The 18,303-nt window shown below is 42.4% G+C and overlaps 4 protein-coding genes across 5 annotated transcripts; 1 reads left to right on the forward strand and 3 right to left on the reverse strand.

Moving 5' to 3' along the window:
- Positions 1–2,127: 2,127 nt before the first annotated feature.
- LOC115742170 (E3 ubiquitin-protein ligase DIS1) lies at positions 2,128–5,662 on the forward strand. 2 transcript variants are annotated; one of them, XM_030676295.2, is made up of 5 exons: positions 2,128–2,487; positions 2,776–2,883; positions 3,640–3,872; positions 4,128–4,514; positions 5,125–5,662. In XM_030676295.2, exons 3-5 carry the CDS (start codon positions 3,663–3,665, stop codon positions 5,443–5,445), a joined length of 918 nt encoding a protein of 305 aa, XP_030532155.1. In that variant the 5' UTR covers positions 2,128–2,487; positions 2,776–2,883; positions 3,640–3,662; the 3' UTR covers positions 5,446–5,662. The 2 variants fall into 2 exon arrangements, with proteins under 2 accessions (XP_030532155.1, XP_030532154.1); XM_030676294.2 differs by having other exon boundaries at positions 2,130–2,487; positions 3,632–3,872.
- Positions 5,663–6,663: 1,001 nt separating this feature from the next.
- On the reverse strand, positions 6,664–10,281 carry LOC115742169 (uridine 5'-monophosphate synthase). The gene is made up of 7 exons (XM_030676292.2): positions 9,708–10,281; positions 9,048–9,523; positions 8,560–8,643; positions 8,185–8,267; positions 8,018–8,105; positions 7,668–7,922; positions 6,664–7,005 (listed from the first exon to the last, which is right to left on the reverse strand). The coding sequence occupies exons 1-7, from the start codon at positions 10,264–10,266 to the stop codon at positions 6,877–6,879; spliced, it is 1,674 nt and encodes a 557-aa protein (XP_030532152.2). The 5' UTR covers positions 10,267–10,281; the 3' UTR covers positions 6,664–6,876.
- Positions 10,282–12,897: 2,616 nt separating this feature from the next.
- Positions 12,898–14,029, reverse strand: LOC115742172 (uncharacterized protein At5g39865-like). The gene has a single exon (XM_030676299.2). The coding sequence runs from the start codon at positions 13,686–13,688 to the stop codon at positions 12,903–12,905; it is 786 nt and encodes a 261-aa protein (XP_030532159.1). The 5' UTR covers positions 13,689–14,029; the 3' UTR covers positions 12,898–12,902.
- Positions 14,030–14,837: 808 nt separating this feature from the next.
- On the reverse strand, positions 14,838–17,554 carry LOC115742171 (protein SENSITIVITY TO RED LIGHT REDUCED 1). The gene is made up of 2 exons (XM_030676297.2): positions 17,220–17,554; positions 14,838–15,730 (listed from the first exon to the last, which is right to left on the reverse strand). The coding sequence occupies exon 2, from the start codon at positions 15,696–15,698 to the stop codon at positions 14,892–14,894; it is 807 nt and encodes a 268-aa protein (XP_030532157.1). The 5' UTR covers positions 15,699–15,730; positions 17,220–17,554; the 3' UTR covers positions 14,838–14,891.
- Positions 17,555–18,303: the final 749 nt, after the last annotated feature.

Genomic DNA, 18,303 nt, shown 5'->3' on the forward strand with positions numbered 1-18,303 from the left:
CCAACAAGCCCAACCCACACCTATTAACTAAGCCCACAAATTTACCAACACACACCCAAAGACAATCCCAGATCCGAACCTGTACGAGATTCGCCTAAGCAATATTACAAAACAGCCGCTATGCCCCTCCTCAATTATCATTCACAGAAAAATTAATTCTCCAGTTAGCAGACAAGGCTCTCTTTCCCATTGCAAAGAAGTGACTCAAAATCAATCTAAGTAGCAAGCGTAGTATCAGCTATAGCAAACTTTTCTTTCCTTCCACCGTTAGAGTCGAAGTGTACTTGCTTGAATATATATATGGATGCGTTTGGTTCAGCTTTTTTAATGTGCTTTGGGCCTTTAAAGCCCATTGAAAAAATGTCAGCGTGTTGGGCAAGTCTTTTCAATAAACATTGGGCCAATGTCAGATCAAGAAGGCTGAAAGCCCAATACTGGTAGAGATCCGAGTATTTTTCGGAAAAGTAGTTTGTTATCTATTTTTCCCTCAAAATGTTACTGAAAATTCAATTTTATCCCTATTTCAAAAGCGAAACTCTAGTTGCTATTCATCTTCTTCTTCTTCTTCGGTGGGGCCGGCAAAGGCTGTGCGGGGTCGCGCAACCTCGGACCTTGTCGCTCGGGGTCGTGCGACCCCGGAGGTCGAAGCCCTTCGCCAAGCAAAGGGTCCTTACCTTTTTCAAAAAAAAGAAAAAGAAATATAAAGCCAAAGGCTTTTGCAATTTTTTTTTATAACAAAACACTGTTTAACCCCAAGTTGTATCTCAAAGTATATTTTACCAAACACCGTGTTCATATTCGCAAAGCCACCGAGGCTAAATACATTTGCATTTGCTCAAAGTTGATTTTCAAAGCCGAACGAAACGAGCCCGTAATCATTAAGCGAAAAAAAAAAATAGAAGGAAGAAGGACGAAAATAAGGCATTACTCCGCGTCACGCCTTTCTCATGTGGTTAGTCACTCTCAACCGCATACCTACCCAGACTTTACTAATCCAAAACCGCGGGATCACCGATGGGACTTGTGCCTTACGCCAAAGGAGACCGGATTCCGTGGATCATCTATTCTTTGGGTGCTCGGTTCTGTGTAGCTTGGCCTTGTTTTGGGCAACCAAATGTCGGTTAACATGGAGGAACCGTCCTTGGCAAGAACACATCCGTTGGGCCATGACGTACATAGGTGGCCGGTCTTTCTCTCACCGACTTGCCGGATTCTCCCATGGTGCGCTTTGTCACCTTATATGGACCAAGCGGAATGACATCTTATTTCGGAGCAAGGCCCTTTTTGTACCGGAAATGATTAAACACCTCATTAAGGTGGTCAAGGACAAAGCCATTTCTCTTGGAACAGTCAACGATACCCCTTGGAATCGTCGGTTACAAAGTAGTTGGGGTCTCTCCCCCGCCATCTTTGAGGCTCGTCCTTAGGTCGTTTAGCGTATTTACTCCTTTTTGGTGCTTGTTTTCGCCGTATAGTTTGTAGACTCTTCGACGGTGCTTTCGCCGGTTAGCGGTCTTCTTGTTAGCACCACATGGTTAGGCCGCTTGTATGGCCTCCGGGGATCTTCCCCTTCTTGCTCTCACATGTCTTTTGCGCCGCATAACATTTGACCCCTCTAGGACAAATTCTTGTGTCCTAATTGGGTCAAGGTTTTTGTGTTCGGCTACTCTTGTTACCTAGTGCTTTGAAAAGTTATACATACTTAACTTACCAAAAAAAAAATAAGGCATTGTTTCGATCTTTTTGGCCATATTTCTTAAATTCGAGAACAACAAAATCAACCGCCTTTTCAAAATTTCAAATTTTTTTTTCCAAAACTTTTTAGTTTCGCAAACCGAGCATGTTTTCGAGAGAAATGAGCAGTTAAAAGACAGGAAAGTTGCTTTCATCTGTAATATTTCCAACACAAGCGGAAACCGGGAAAGCTTCTCGCGAGCGCTAACGAGGGGCTGGGCGAATCGCAGGACTGATGTCCACCTATCGACGTGCGTGTGGGGTGTGTCAAGCAGACGGGAGACGAAACAGGGGGAACGCAGAGAGATTTTTGAAAATCGAGAGTCGAAACGAAAGACGGTCAGAGAGAGAGAGAGAGAAACAAAAGAGCCTGGGGAGTGGGGCCTACACGTTTCACTATTCCCCTTTTTGTATTTTCTCGAGGAATTTCTCTCTCCTCGCCCCAGGCCAGACGACACGCTCCCCTCTCTCTCCTCCGTCTCTCTCTCCCTCCTCTCTTCATCTGCCTGTGTCTCGAGCGGCTTTAATTTGAAATTATACGCGCACTTCGCGTCTTCTCGCTTTATATTATTCTTTTTTCCGTTCATTTATTGTATCTATCCATCTTCCTGTCTACTGCTATCCAACCCAGACGGCCTCTCTCTCTCTCTCTCTCTCTCTCTTCCTCTGGATTTGATTTGGTTGGTTTTTCCTTCGGCCCACTTCGTCAGAGTTGGGTCTCGCATCGACCCTCCTGATCTCCTGCAGTTCCTGGTAAGTTTCCATCTCTGTTCTATCCGCGCTTCATCCTTTGCATGGCAACTGCCCCGAAGTTTGATTTTTTTATCTCGATTCACGTGTTCCTCGGCCTTGTAAGAGCCAAAAGTTTCGATCTTTTTGGGTCAATGTTTTGGGAACGTTATAGATCTACTTTTGGTTGGGGTCCGCAAATTTTTTCAATCTCTTCCTTCTGGGGATCGAAGGCTTGATCTGTCATGATCAGCGATTGCCCAATATATCTTAACTACTGGCTGACCTAGTTTTTTTTGTTAAACGTTTTAGTCGTTGTGTAGATTTTGCCGAGGGCAAGAGTGGGGGAACCCTTTGTAAGCTCTGGGAAATCAGGGTTGGAATTTTCTCGAGCTGAAAGCAAACTGCTTTTACAATCAGGTAATGCACGTTCTTTCCTTATGCAAGTATCGTGTGTAGTATGCAATGCCGTAGTGTACAGGATGAGTGATTTGAGAATTTTTTGACAGTCTGTTATTGAACTCGCTTTTCATGGTACTTGGAGAGAAGTTGGATGCTGCGGATACTGTGATGCCTCTGTGAGATTTATTTGCATCGTCAATAGTAAAAAGGGGCGATGGCCGAAAAGCAAAAAAGAGAAAAGATTAAAAAAAAAAAAAAACAAAGGGTTGTCTCACTGTGCGTTCAACTTTTAAGTGTTAGCATTATGGGGAAAATTACATTCCAGTTGTAGCTTTACGAAGCTGGTTTGAGTTTGGAATAAACAAAACTGGATTTCACAAAGACAATTTTAAGTGGTTGGACTTTCGATTGAAGAAGGGTTGTTTTCTTCTACCTGTCCTTTGATGATGCCATTGAGAGTTTATTTTGTTTAATACCTCTTTTGAAATTGAAAAATCGAGCGGTTAAAATCCTCAGATCCTATTGTTTGTCCTATTCCGGTTAGGATACATGCACGGACATCTGGTTTTTAAGGTGCCCTTTTTCTGTCTCTTCTTTCTTTCTTGAGGAAAGAGTGCGCGGTATTCTCATTGCATTGGCGATGACCAACGCTCATGCGGTCACATTTATCATACCAGATATCACTTGTTTAAGTTGTCTTTGTTTCCAGAGTCTTGTTTATTTTGTATTTAATAATGACATGTGTTTTTCTCTTTTGTGTCTGTAGCTACATAGGCTAGGAAATCTCTTTGAGCAAAATGGCTTCTGCAAATTCATTCTTCGATGAGATCCGAAACAAACCTGAGGTTATTGATCCTCCTCAAAGCGAAGACATGTTGGACATTGGTGAAAGTGTGAATGATCCAACGCAAAATGCTCTTAAACCTAATGTAACTGTCTCTAGCAGTGTCCGAGAGCTACTAGAGTGCCCTGTGTGCTTAAATGCAATGTACCCTCCTATCCATCAGGTTTGGATGTCTAATCTTGCATTTAACCCTTTTTTCCAATTTTCCTTTATTTTGATTTATTGATTTTTCCTTTAAAGCGCACGGACATCATGGGACTTGTTTGTTTTTTATAACATCTTTTGGTCGAAGTTGCCTATTTATTACACATCACTGCAACTTCTCAACATTAGACACCTGCACAGGAGATATTTACATCCCTATGTTATTTGGTAATAAAGATGCAAAAGTTGATATTTGGGATTCTCTCTGCATCAGTGTTCGAATGGCCACACTCTGTGTTCTGGTTGCAAGCCAAGGGTGCACAACAGATGTCCTACCTGCAGGCACGAACTCGGGAACATCAGATGCCTTGCGTTGGAGAAGGTGGCTGCCTCTCTTGAACTTCCATGTAAATATCAGAGTTTTGGGTGTGTAGGCATATACCCTTACTACAGCAAGCTGAAGCATGAATCACAATGTGCCTGTAGACCCTATAGTTGCCCCTATGCCGGATCAGAATGCACAGTCATCGGTGACATTCCTTGTCTGGTAGCCCATCTCAAAGATGATCACAAAGTTGACATGCATAACGGCAGTACCTTTAACCACCGATATGTCAAATCAAATCCACATGAGGTTGAGAATGCCACGTGGATGCTAACGGTATTTTTTTTTCCTCTTTCATTAATTGTTTCAGCTATCCAAGGCATATGTTGGGCTCTCTGTTCATTGGGATTGTTTTAGTTTGAATACCCACTAATGCTAAATTGTGTGAAATTTGGATTAAAGCTGATATTTTCTCGATAAGTTCTATGAAATAAAGGTCTGAGTTGTTAAATTGATATATCTCAAGCATCAGATCATTTCATTTTTTATCAGTGCTGCTTATTTTCACTCTGTTCTTTCTTCCTTCTAGATTTAGACGTGGTTTTGTCTTTTAGTTTTCTGTAATGGCCGAATCATGAAAGCCCAGGTAGACATATTAGCTGATTTAAGTTTGTAAAGTTGGGGAGCTTAAATGGGGCATTAAGGCTTTAAGAAGGATCTAATTGAGTCACCAGTGGAGCTTCCTCCTAATTTTGAGCAAGGTTTTCTTTTGAGATTACTCGTGTCGGTGAATCAGTTATTTAATGATGGTGATTAATATGCCGTATGACACATCAAACTAGCTGGTCCAAGTCTCTGGGTTCCCATGAGACTATGCTTGCAAGCTGCGCTTGTCGTAAGTTTTTCAAAGGGGGCACATAGTAATCAAGTTTTGGTGGATCTCCAGGTTTTTAGTTGCTTTGGTCAGTATTTCTGCCTGCACTTCGAGGCCTTTCAGCTTGGAATGGCTCCAGTCTACATAGCATTCCTGCGGTTCATGGGTGATGACAACGAGGCGAAAAACTACAGTTACAGTCTTGAGGTTGGTGGGAATGGGAGAAAGATGATCTGGCAAGGTGTGCCTCGGAGCATAAGGGACAGCCACCGCAAAGTCCGCGATAGTTTCGACGGTCTCATCATCCAACGCAACATGGCTCTCTTCTTCTCTGGTGGTGACCGGAAGGAGTTGAAGCTTAGGGTGACTGGTAGGATCTGGAAAGAACAGTGATGGCTGGGTATTTGGATCTGATGCTTTTTTCATTATCCTGCTCTTAAAAGTCAGATTAGTTTGTTCGTGTAGCGATCAGCACGTCTTCTTGGGCATGTATTTTTTGGAACATTTAGGGGGCAATGTCTCTTTGCTTGACCATGCATTAAATACATGAATGGGGAGACAGCAAATGTCGTATATTCCAAGCAGCATGAGAACGTGTTGTGTTGTCTTCCTTCTCTTCTTTTGCCATGTCCACCACTTCCTCGTACCATGTTTGCTGCGGCCTGTTGGGGCCGGCCTTTCTCGTATGGCGGCCAAAAGAATCTTTTTCATGCACTACGCGAATTTTTCTAGTTCTGTCTATCTGACTTGTCTAAGGGATTGATTTCGGATTTCTTAGGAATTAAGCAATCTGTGAAGGATATCTGGAGATGTTCTAAAATGCTACCTTCAAGTAGATCTGTCATCAATCTTATAGTTGTCAAACTTGAATTCTTTTGCTTAGGAGGGGGGGAAAAGAGAGAAATTTGACCTTTGAGATATGTTGATAATCTCATGTTAGTATATTTCGATGAACCCTGTATCTTCTCCTAAGTACTTCGATGAACCCTATATCATCTCCTAAGTTTCAAAGAGAATATTTGAAAAAGTATGGTCACTAGCAAGATATTACCATTGCAATATCAAATTTACCACCATTTATGAAAAGTTAGCATTTATTTGTCCATAACTTGTCATTTTCTCGAAAGCAAGTCTTTAGTTTTAAACTCTGCCATTTGCTTCAGCAATAGCTATTTTTAAAAATTAGAAAAATCACTACTGCGATTTGTCCGATTCCTATTGCATGGCTTATTTTAAGTCTTATTTCAGTTAGTTCTAATCTAATTCCAAAGTTCTGTATTTAATGTAGCTTAATTTGCTTCCTTTTTCTGAATAAGAAATCCTCCCTTTAAAATTTGTATGGTTTCGAAAATAATTGACGGGGGCGTAACTATGAGTGTATTCTTGGGACTCGAGCTTTGTAAAATGTCCAAATGACAGAGAAAGGACATTATGCCATTTCTTCATAAGACACAAGATTGAGATCCGGCAACATACAGATACTATCCCGGAAATGCGTCGACAATCCAACCTCGTCTGTTCATGTTGGACGTCTTTCTTTCGGGTTCGCAAAATCCTTTTAAGAATTGGATACTATTCTCTGTAATTTCATTTTCGACTTGAAACGGTGTTGATAGCAGCCCAAGGGGCTCCCCAGTTAGATGATCAGGGAACTTAGAACACGCAAGAACATCTGATAAAACAGACGCAAGATAGCTCAATGAAAGAGCGCATGATAAATCAGCTGCATACGCTTAAGAATCCGCCAACTTATAGCACCAGAAGGTATAGACTTCCACAGGGAACATAACTTGGCTCAACCTTTTGAGAACCCCCTTCCAGTCTTCATGAACACCTGCCCACATATGCATTCCATCCTTGAAGGCGGTATTCCCGAGCTGCCTCTGCGGGATTCAGAGCCTTTATGATTCCGCGCCCAACTATTATGATATCACTGCCTCTGTCACGGATCACCTGGAAGTACATTTTCAATAGCATGAAGTCAGTTTCAGCCAACAAAAGGATACATAATATGCAGCTCAAAAAGTTTGATATGCTCGAACTTTGTCTGCAAGCAAGCAACCAACTCCAAGATGTTCAGCCATCTGGGTTCCAAGTTAAAATAGCATAAACAGAAAATTGCCAAGTTAAAGTGAGACATTCTCGTACTAATTTTTTCAAGCCTAAGTCAGACAAGACTCAATACAGTACTTTTGCAATTCATTGGCATCTGATCATATGAAATGGCCCTTAAATAACACATTCCATGGGACTCTTGAAATAGTATTTGCCGTCATGGCCAGCTATTCTTACTATCAAACAATTCTCTACCAACAAAATAGGTGACAAGGTATGTCCAATACTGGAGACATTATAGGGAGATGCTTTATAGAAGGTCCCAAACTAACTCCCATCTCCTAATTTTATTAGGGAATAAGTATCTTCGTCCTCTTTGTGTTAGCAAGCAAAGAGACAAATGCCAGTTCAGCACCCAAAGAGAATCATTTTGAGAAAATTGTGCACGCCTTTCTAGTAATACTAACATACAACCCATCCACATCGATGAAGCTGAAAATTCAATGGCCACTGAAAGTAGCAAATTGATTGCAACATTTGAAGTCAATAAATTGACTTACAGAATGTGGAGTGTTGTACTGTTGGCCAAGATTGTCACCACCAGTTACCAATTGAACACCAGGGGTAGCCTGAATAAATGCTGGATTCACTGGTGCCCCTGGCCAAGATGCTGGATTAACTGAGATGAACCCGATAACAAAATCAGAATGCTCCTCTGCAATTTTTACTGCCGTTGCAGTGTAATCCCCTGTGGCTAGGTTACCAGCTGAGCTCATTTCAGCAAGAAGCAATAGGCCTCTACCTCGAGGCAAACCCTGCATTTTTCAAGGATCATCATAATGATCAATATGGAAAAAAAGAAGATCTGTTTCGTAAGGTTTACTGGAAGTAGTCCTTTCACAGAACAAACCTTTAGTTTCAGTCCGTCAACAATTCCAGGACCAGAGATAATGTGAGCATTAGTTATATCAGCCCAATCTGCAATTCGGAATATACCGCTGCAAGCGCAACATTCTAGAGTTCAGTCTATAGAGAATATAGACGGAGAGGAAACAACTACTGTAGAGTGAGTCATACCCTTCATACTGCATTGTCACTGTATTCCCAATATCAGCAAACTTGCGATCCTCAAATATCAAAAAGTTGTACTTCTCCGCAATCTGTCACGCCATTCAGTACCATCAGCAAGAAATTCACAGCCATCTATGGTTTTAAAACAGCAGGAACTTGAGATTTATAAAACTAACAGATCTGCATATGCACGATGTTCTTAAAGAATTTTCTAAGCGCATGGCTCTTAAAAGTTTTCATCAAAGAGAAACTATTTTTTTTCACATTACTTGTGTTATATATGATAGACAAACCAAAGAAAACATTAAACCTATGTCAGAGAAAGAGAAAAGAAGTATCCGCAGTGGCATCAAAATAGCAGAGTATGGTATTGGCACATACCACACGCAGTCTGGAACCAAAATCCGGGGTGAAATCAGGCAATATATCTACATGGGTTTTCAATAAACATATTTCTGGTCCAACCTGAAAAAAAGTTCAGACAAAAAATGTCAACATGGGGACTACTTAATCTAAGGCATCTTCACCGAATGGAATGTGTCATCAGACATTAGAAAAGGAATTACAAAGGGCAATGCCAGTCCATCAAATGATACTGCTGAACAATGACAATAAATCCTGTTCAGAGATAATGTAAGTTTTTAAAATCATGTCATAGGATAGCAAATGCAAAAGGCAGTTTATGTGAATTCAATGTAACACGTCCACTATTCGACAGTGTTAGCAGAAAAAGAGTGCTTGCAACTCAAAATCAAACCTTAGTTTATATATCTTTATGCAGGTTTACTTGTAGAAAAATATATCTCTGCACGTCTCATTGAACTAATCTGCAAATATCAAGAAAGAAGAAAAGAGTATCAAACTCCGACCTTCTCAGCAATATCAAGCAACTCAGCAGCAGTCCCCACATCAGCGGCGACACATAAATTAGTTTCCTTTTCCACCATCACCTCAAATAACCTCTTCCCAGTGGCGTTCTTTGACAACTTTGCCCTCTCCCCATACCCCAAAAACCTAGGTTTCTCCTTCACTTCCTTCACAGGCACAGGCACAGCCACCCTCCTGTTCTCCTCAAGAAACTTCAGCACAGTGGCCTCCATATCATCCCCAAGCTTCCCCTTCTCCTTCAAAATCCTCACCATTTCAGTCAGTTTTACCATCGCGTGCAGCTGGATCCCATTCTCCTCCAGATTCTCTCGCCCTCCTTGCTCTCTATCGATCAACACCACCGCGTCGGTTACCTTCAACCCCACAGCACGCAGAGGCGCAGCCGTTTCCAGTACTGATGCGCCGCTCGTCACCAAATCCTCGATGATCAAGCACACTTGATCATTCTTGAATTCACCTAATCAACACAGAATGACGCATCAACATAATACGATGCAAAATCCAAGCTTACCAAACAGCCAGGCACGACAACGACAACCTCGATTGATCGCATTGGATCGCCAGTTAAATCGATGATTATCATCCTTTAATAGGAAAATTTAAAATCCACGTTCTTTATGTGCATACAAGCTATGCAGTACCTTCAATCGCTTTGGAAGTACCGTAGTCCTTGATTTCCTTGCGCCGCATGACCATCGGAATGTTATTATAGACGGAGACGCACGTCGCTATCGGCAGCGCAGTGTACGGAACGCCGCACACAATGTCGAAGGCGGTAGAGGCGACGGAGGAGATGAGCGCCTGGGAGATGTCGCGGAGGAGATCGGGGTAAGAGACGATGAGGCGGAGGTCGATGTAGATGGGGGACGAGATGCCGGACTTGAGCTTGAAGTTGCCGAACTTGACGGCGGAGATCTCGTGGAGCCGGAGGATCAGCGACTCCATCGACGGGGGCGGGGGCGGGGGAGGCGGCGAAGAGGAGGACGAGTTGGCAGGAGCCCGAGTCGACGTAGGGTTCGGACAGGAGGGTCTGTCGCGTTGCTCTGGGACGGCGACTGCGAGGGTGTCCTGGTGGTGAAGTGGGAGCGCTTTTGTAGTGGTGGCGGCGGTGGGGAAGAGAAGGGAGGAGAGAGAGCGGGGCTTGGGGAGTGTGCGTGGAGGAGAGAGATGGAGTGGCGTTGGGAAGAGTGAAGTGAACATCTGGTATCTGGACACCCATTCATGTTTTTTTCTTTCTTTCTTTCTTTCTTTTCCTGGGTCGGCCTAGGGTTTTGCTGATTTTGCCTAAACCCACCCGTCTGAATTCCTATGTTTCATCGGACGGCATCTGCTTTCGCACGTGCGACGTGATCTTTGATACATCATTCAGTGTTCGCTGTACATCATCTTCGAAAACTATTTTCAGTACATTATCTCTGTGGCGAAATGCGAATTTTTCGCATAAGCCCGGTAAGGCGGTAACGTCATGATGGGCCCACGCAGCAAAGCCGAACTTTCAGCATGAGATCAGCAGCAGAATGCAAAGTTTGAACAGTTTGCGCGGAGATGCTTACACAAGCATGTCTAGCAAATAGAAGAGGATGGCCTTTGTCATGTACTTCCTCGGTCAGATCTCATCAAAGACATCGAGAGGAACGATAAGAATTACAAAAGACAAATACGTGAAACGATGATGTCTGCATTATTACTAACAGAACAGCTACCGGTTAGCATATGTTTTCGGTATATAATTTGCAAAGGTATTGGTTATCACAACATCTATGTTGCACTGACATGATACGGGACATGATACGACACGTGATTTATCAAAAAATAAAGAATTCCGATACTTTAGGATACGTTATATATTAAATTTACATTATATATATGAAATAAATTATCATTTTTATGATTTTACAAATAAATAAATAATTTAAAAAAATCCTCAAATGAATTTACACTAATAGACGTCTTGGATTTGCCCGCGTATTTCTTGCAAAAGACGTCCAAGGCAAAAAACGAGATTGGGGCTGTTATTTGGATCATGACGAGCACAAAAGTTCCACATGGGCCAATAAGTAGAGAAAAAGAGGGACAGCTCCCTATAAATTGGCGGCTCAGTTGACGGTAAAAGCTACTGGGTTGGACGGGCTTGACGTGGGCCATGCGAAAGGCTTATGGGGCTAGTGCAAATTTGGGTTTTGATGTATGAAATTTGCATGAGTTGATTTTTGGACTCGCGAGTCCAAGCGTGTCTTATTTGTTGACCACGTGTCATAATTTTTGACGGGTGTTGACTACGTGTTGGGGTGTGTCTGATTGTGTCCCAGCGACCTTTTTTTTTTTTTTTTATAATAACAAAAGGGTTCAAAATAAAAGATGAACAAGAGCGAGTGAACAAAGGCAAGTCAAGAACGAGCGAGGGTGAGCCGAGAGAGAGAGAGAGAGAGAGAGAGAGAGATGTGATGAGGTTGGAGAGAACGGAGAAAGAGAGAGATAGAGAAAAACTAGGGTTTTTAGGCTTTATGAAACCGGTTCTAAATTCAATCTAATTCCCGGGTGGTTCTTCACTCGGACTCGAAAACCAGACTGCTTCTCGGATAGAACCGGTCCGGTTGTACAGCCCTATTACGAAGGGCCAAAACCTCCATAGTGGATATCAAGCTCTCATCTCAATCAACAGTTTCTTCATGAGGAGTACACTATAAGGGTCCTCATCTAGAAGAACAATTCACAATAAGTACTCGGATCAAATGGAAAAGAATCCTTCTCTAACAAGATTTCATCAAACATCACATGAACTCACAAGTTCTTAAAGAAAACCTCGCGGCATAAAAAAACATTGACATATCACTGCTCAATAAAATGTTCAAGAAAGTGAATTGTGCATTACATGCAAATCTATTTCTGTAGGTGATGATATCCCAAAACATGTATCAATATAGTGCCAACAGGATTTGATTTGAAGAAGGTTGATATTAGCTTTCAACCTTTCAGTTCAAGTGGATCAGTTGGGGTCCAAAAGAGGGCTTTCATTAAGAGCAACTATTTATCTACTCTTCAGAAAGAGGGTTTTCAACAAGAGCAACCATCCACCAGAATCAGAAACATGAAGAATTATGAAATGATATGGGGAAGCATAGGTAAAAGAAAGCCATATTTGGTTCTGATTTTCAACAGAAATGCTTACGTATTATCTCCACAAGTCCTACCAGAGAAAATCAACAGAAAATATCGGGTCACTCATGATCTAAAAAGTTAAGCAGCACCTTGTGTTACAATCCAACTAATTGCAACAGACTTGCGTCCCATTTTCCTGTTAAATTCTCATGAAAACAACTACTGCATCCCATGACACCTCTTCATACAATTCAATTGTCCAAATAAATGTAAAGCAGTGCAGGAAAGTAGAAACCACTGTAAATCAAGACCTTAAAGCATGAGCTTTCAAAAGAAACAAGGGTACCAGGAATTGGCCCTTCCCAGTAATCAATCATTGAGAACTTGAGGATCAATAAACCTCTTTTCTCTACAATCCATCCGTGGCAATACTTGCATCCTTGTCCGTGGTATGGACTACATATTTACATTCTGATGAAGAAGACAGTTGTTGTCTTCACTATATAGGTTGTAAGTACAATCCCCCTTGACCCTGTTCAGAGAGATGATGAACATCAATCCCAACTAATAATAATTAACAAATAAAACCCAACATGAACCCTATGTGGATTCACTTCCCAAACCCAAAGACATATCCACATTTTGACCGACTCAACAGCAGCCAGTCTCAATGGAGAAATCAGCAAACAAGCATCGAATATATGCAGAAAACAGTGCGGAAACTTTTTTTTGACTCTTCAAGAACAGCAATCAGGGCAACGAATCAACCCATTCTCATTGCACTCCAAACACCTCTTCAATACCCCTTCATCTTCATCGAACACCTTCCTACTTCCGCTGCAATTCGTGCAGGGAACAAACCTTGCATCCCCGCAACAATCGCACACAAACCCAGGCACCCGTTTCGGAAAACGCTCGAGAGTTTTTGCCAATTCACCAACTTCATAAAGCTGCTTGATCACGTCGACCCCACCCACATAATGGCCACCAACGAAAACCTGCGGCAAGCCAACATTTTTCTCCCCCAACACACTCTGCAGCTCCTTCCTATATGCCGAGTCCATCGATACATCCCTCTCGTCGACCCAAACCCTGAATCCCCTCAATATCATCCTCACCGCATAACAATCCTCGAACGTCCTCCGAACCCCACGTAAACTGGTGAAATACACCACAATCCTATCCTCCGTGCCCGGCAACCTAAACGGACAGCTGTGATTATACCCAGAATCGACCGCCTTCGTGGGTTTCAGCTTAGAAGGGGCATGGGCCACGGTTTGGGTCTCATCAACGCCCCTAGACGGGGACTTGGGGGATTCAAACAAATTGCAGAGCCTTCGGACCTTACCTTTGATGGAATCGATCGAATTGTAGATACTCTTGACCGAACCAGCCCGCTCGAAAGAGGGCTTATTGCTGTAGGGCTTCTCCGCGGGGGGCTCCGCGTGCATGGTGAAGGACCGGTTGAAGAGAGACGATCTCCGCTTGGCGGAGAAATCGAATTTCGCATCGTAATTCGCCATCGGGAGATCGCAGAAAGCGGGGGGAAAAGGACCGAGCAGTTTTGGCAAAAATCGAGACCACGATGCACGATGACGATGACGATGACGATGGCGATCGAGAAAAACAGGGAGCCTCTGGACGGTGGGGGCTTTGACGGTTCCACCTCGCGGGGCTGACGTGCGATCGAAGTAAAATGGCGGAGGAAGGAGGAGAAAAGTTGTGGAGAGGAGCTGCTTTGGGAGGCGTAGGGACAAAGGCAAGAAGATGAAGATGAAGATGAAGATGAAGATTATTATTAAGGATTTACGGGAATTTCGTCGAAATTTGGGAGGTGGGGGCTGATGACTGGACGCACCGCCTAGTCGGAAAGGACGACCCGGAACCTTTTTTTTTTTTTTTATTAGACACAAAAAAAAATGGCTTGTCTTGAATTCGATGATGTCCGAGAGAGCGTGATTGACTCGTCCCCCCATTGGCCCGCCCTCTTTCTTTCCTTTTTGGTTACAAACGGAGCCTCAAAGCCCTAACGGACAAAGGAAGGAAACCAGTTCATCCTATAGCCCACGTTGGCCAACCGTGCAACTAAAAGTTTCAAGGACGTAGCCGACCCCGATTTCCATTCTAGAAATAAATGCTTTTAAGATGATAGCCAATTCTCGCGCAAGGAGAGCTCGGAATTTTGGTAATATAGTCGGCAGCGCCGAAGACGGATGCGGATGCGCATGATTCGAGAGAGATCCTTTACGTGGCACATTGCGAGTTGGCTCGAACTCCCTTGATAACGGTGATCGTCGACATAAATAGGGATATCAAACTATAGATTATATCTAGAATGGGATGCGATACTTATAGGGCAGTCTTCAATTTTGTTGCTTTATGAGCGCCTTGAACTTTCAATTTGCACGACTGGATCAGCTAATTTTGCATAATTGAATTCTGTTGTCAGCACGGAAATTTTGGCCACAGGAAAAAGAAGAAGTTAAGACTAGTTCATTCAAAATGCCAATGTTAAATGAGACTTGGGGATAAGATAAATGACAACTTATCTCATAATTGAGAGTCGCATTGCATTGTTTGCGATGATTCGTTTAAGTCCTTCCACACACGCACATGAATTCCCACAATAACTTAACGCCAAAGCCATTCTATATCTACCAGCACATAGTTTGTCACAATGCTGACCAACAATAATTGATGGGGGTTACACAAATAGCAGCTATGCGTCACGCACGCTGGTGAAAAAAATGCCAACTTGAATCATGGAAGGCTTTAAAAGAATCATCAGACACAATCTGGATTTTGTACTCACGTGTAAATTTCTTAAGAGCCAATATATGCCCCGCAGAATGAACTATAGACGAATTTTTAATTGCAGATGCGTGTTCCTCATACGTTTCGAAGCTATTTCCAAACAGTACTAAATTCTTCAGGGTGGCTGCCTCCTGGTTGGCATGCAGAAGATTGTCGTACAACTCAGCCTCGCAATGAGGCATGTAAAAAAGCGTGGGCTTTAGAGCACAGCGACGACCTTGCTCGTTAACTGAGAGGACAGAGCAACCGAGAGCTTGTAACACTCGAGATTCTGTTCCAGAAAGTATGGGATCAAAAACTTCTATGCCTCCCATCCAACTGAACTTTCTCTTCATCAATAATAAGAGGCTCAGCTGCAACCGTGGGGTTTCATATGAGTCGATGCTGCCGATACCATAAACAACCACCTGCATCTCCGATTCAGAGCCCAAAACCCAGCGAAAGCAATTAAAAGTTTCTGAATTTTCAATTTGTTCCACAAAACACCGGTAGAACTGAGAGGTCTCCATCCTATTCATACATATCTCCAGCTTCTGCAGCAATTTTGAGACTCTTTCAGTATCAATGCTGACATCTGCTGGAGTCCATGCTTCTCTTACTTCCGGCAGTTTGATCCTCGGGACATGTCTTCTTTGTTTACCTCGCCGTCGTCCAACAACAGTCCATTCTCCGTTCAAGGAACAATTTTCAAGGGTAAGAGTTTTCGCAGAAGCAGCCATCTCATGCAAGATTTTCTATCCTGACTTTGATCCTGCTCAAGTATGGAAAGTTGAGAGGGTGATCCATAAAATGACCACGAGGGGTTGTAAACAGAGGAAGCAAGACAACACATACATGGCATGTGGGGGAAGCAACACAAAAATCCAACAAAGAAGTGCAGTGATTCCGCCATATACGTACCGTGTACTTCTGTTTTCTTATCTCACATTTTGTTAGGTGCCTTAAAGATGACATAGACAATAACAGCAAGGTTGAGTGTAAAACTTAGGTAAGTCATCATTAGCCATCGTTACAAATGACTTGTCAGACAATATGGCACATGCACAAGCAAAACTATCTGTCTGCAGGACTCTAATCCTTCAAAATGCAGTTAGAAGTCATCCAACAAAATCACCAGGAACATAGGCAAGCGCAGGCAGGTCCTCATCATTCATTCCTGAACATCACAGATGGGATCTGCTTAAAGCACTTTATTTCTTGTTCAACAGACAAAGGCATCAATGTTGTGTTGACGACCCAACAAGGAATCTATCCTTTATACTTCGATTTTGAGGATGGAAAGTGCAAAGCAGATACTGCTTTATTATGAATCATTCTATATTTTATGCAACAACTGTGTCTAATAATCAAGGAAGCTTGTGGTGTCCAAGTAAGAATTGAATTGAGAAGATGAATAATACTCTTCCCATCAGCTCACACGTACAAACGACTCCATGTACGCTCATTCTTTCAAAGAAGCATTTTCTTTAGCATCAGTCGAGAAGTAGTTTCAGTTTCCACAAACGGGACGGGATGTAAGACAGTGAGAATGGCATACATGTCCTCCACAGCTAAGTCTTTCAATTTCATGGCAACAAACAAAATTTACTGCTTATCTACACTTCACTGCAGTTGACATGATACATAGTGATCAACACGAATGAAAAGTCAAAGCACTCAAGAGAGATGGAGGACTCCCTAAACGAGAAGAAAGGGAATGGCTAGTTTGCTCCAAATTGCATCTAAATCGGTTGCCCTTTTATCCTATACGAGAATTGCAAGTTGGATAAAGGAACCGAAAACTTGAAAACTATGAGCAGTTCGCTCATCCTCAGCTATAGCCACATATGCTCCAACCTCTTCTTCTTATTCGCTATAACAAATTTGCCTCTAACTTGAATCGAACTGAAAGTCATCTTTCAACATACAAGACGTAAACAGATAGCTCAAGCTGAAAATGTTATCGCCAGATCCAACCTGATGATTAGAGTTCAGTGCAGTCGCTTGCCAATTGAGAGAGTTATCGTTTTTTCACTAGGAGTTGTGGAAACGGTCCCGATAGCTGAGGCAGAGCCAAATTGACTCTTTACGAATAACCCCGACGCAAAAGATGCGATGCATAGAAGAACCAATCAAATAGCAAACACAAAACTGATACACTGGCACTGGCGCTAAAATCAGGACCAAAAGACTCACTCGCCGAGACGAGAACTCGGCCAAAAAGAGGTTAAGAGTTGCATTGGTGAATACTTTGCACTTACCTTCGATTCAGGAGAAGGAGAGAGCGTTTTGATCCGGACCCGTGGGATCGAAAATGCTATCGAGCTCAAACTCGGGGTTCGTTCTGGAATCGAGTCCTCTTCCTCGCACCGAAGCGATCAACTTTCGCTGCCGCGCGATCCCGCTTTGGAACTACGGCGAGCTTGGAAGAAGAGGGACAGAGAATCTGAGAAGATGGAGAAACCCTAAGACCCCCTTCTCTTTCGGGCGCTCCCTCTCTTCTCTCTCTCCCTGACTCGGCGTCTCTTCGTCCAGGGTCGGGGGATGCCGCCGGCAAAGCTTCTCCAACGCTGGGGATTGCGCCTTCAAGATCTGATAAGAGGGGAAAGAGCCAAATCGTTTTTCCTTCTTTGAAAATTGAATGATTGGAACTTTTTATTTTTCGAAGTTTTTTTTTTTGTCATATTATTTTTCTAAGTTAAATAATTGGTTTTTTGGGAGGACAGCATAATTAAGTCTTGTTAAAAAATTTTATTTATTTTCGGCTAAAAAAAAAAGGTCCCGACCAAAAAAACAAAAGCTAAAAAAAAGGTTCATCACGTATGAGACTCTTTTGACTCGAGAGAAAGAATAATCGTTACGAACTTAAATGACAAGATAATTTAGTACGATTTGAGGGAGTGTTTTTCTTAGGACTGTTCGAAAAGATAGATTAGCTGTAGTGTAAGAAAACCGCATCGGATATCATTTTACCATTAAAACTTACGAAAGAAATATAATGAATCTTTATTTGTGGCGAATAAAAAAAGTCAAATTCCATTTGGAAATCTTCTTTCGTAGTAGAGACTTCATTAGTGTTTTGGCACGAATTTTTTTTTTGTCAACATTGGCATGCGTTGACCGCACCAACAAACTTGTCCAAAGTGCGTGATATTAGACTTTGCTTGTTTCGGAGAAAATGAATGACTTGACAAATATTTTCCCGAAATGATTGCTTGTATCGTTTATAAAAATAAATGAAAAAAATATTTTCATATCCCACAAGAATGTTTAGACGTTTGTTAATAATAAAAATATTTTTTATTGGCTAATTATTTTAAGCAATGGAAGCTATCATTTCTTAGA

This window comes from Rhodamnia argentea, chromosome 5 (genome assembly GCF_020921035.1).
Source record: "Rhodamnia argentea isolate NSW1041297 chromosome 5, ASM2092103v1, whole genome shotgun sequence".
Taxonomy (NCBI): Eukaryota; Viridiplantae; Streptophyta; class Magnoliopsida; order Myrtales; family Myrtaceae; genus Rhodamnia; species Rhodamnia argentea.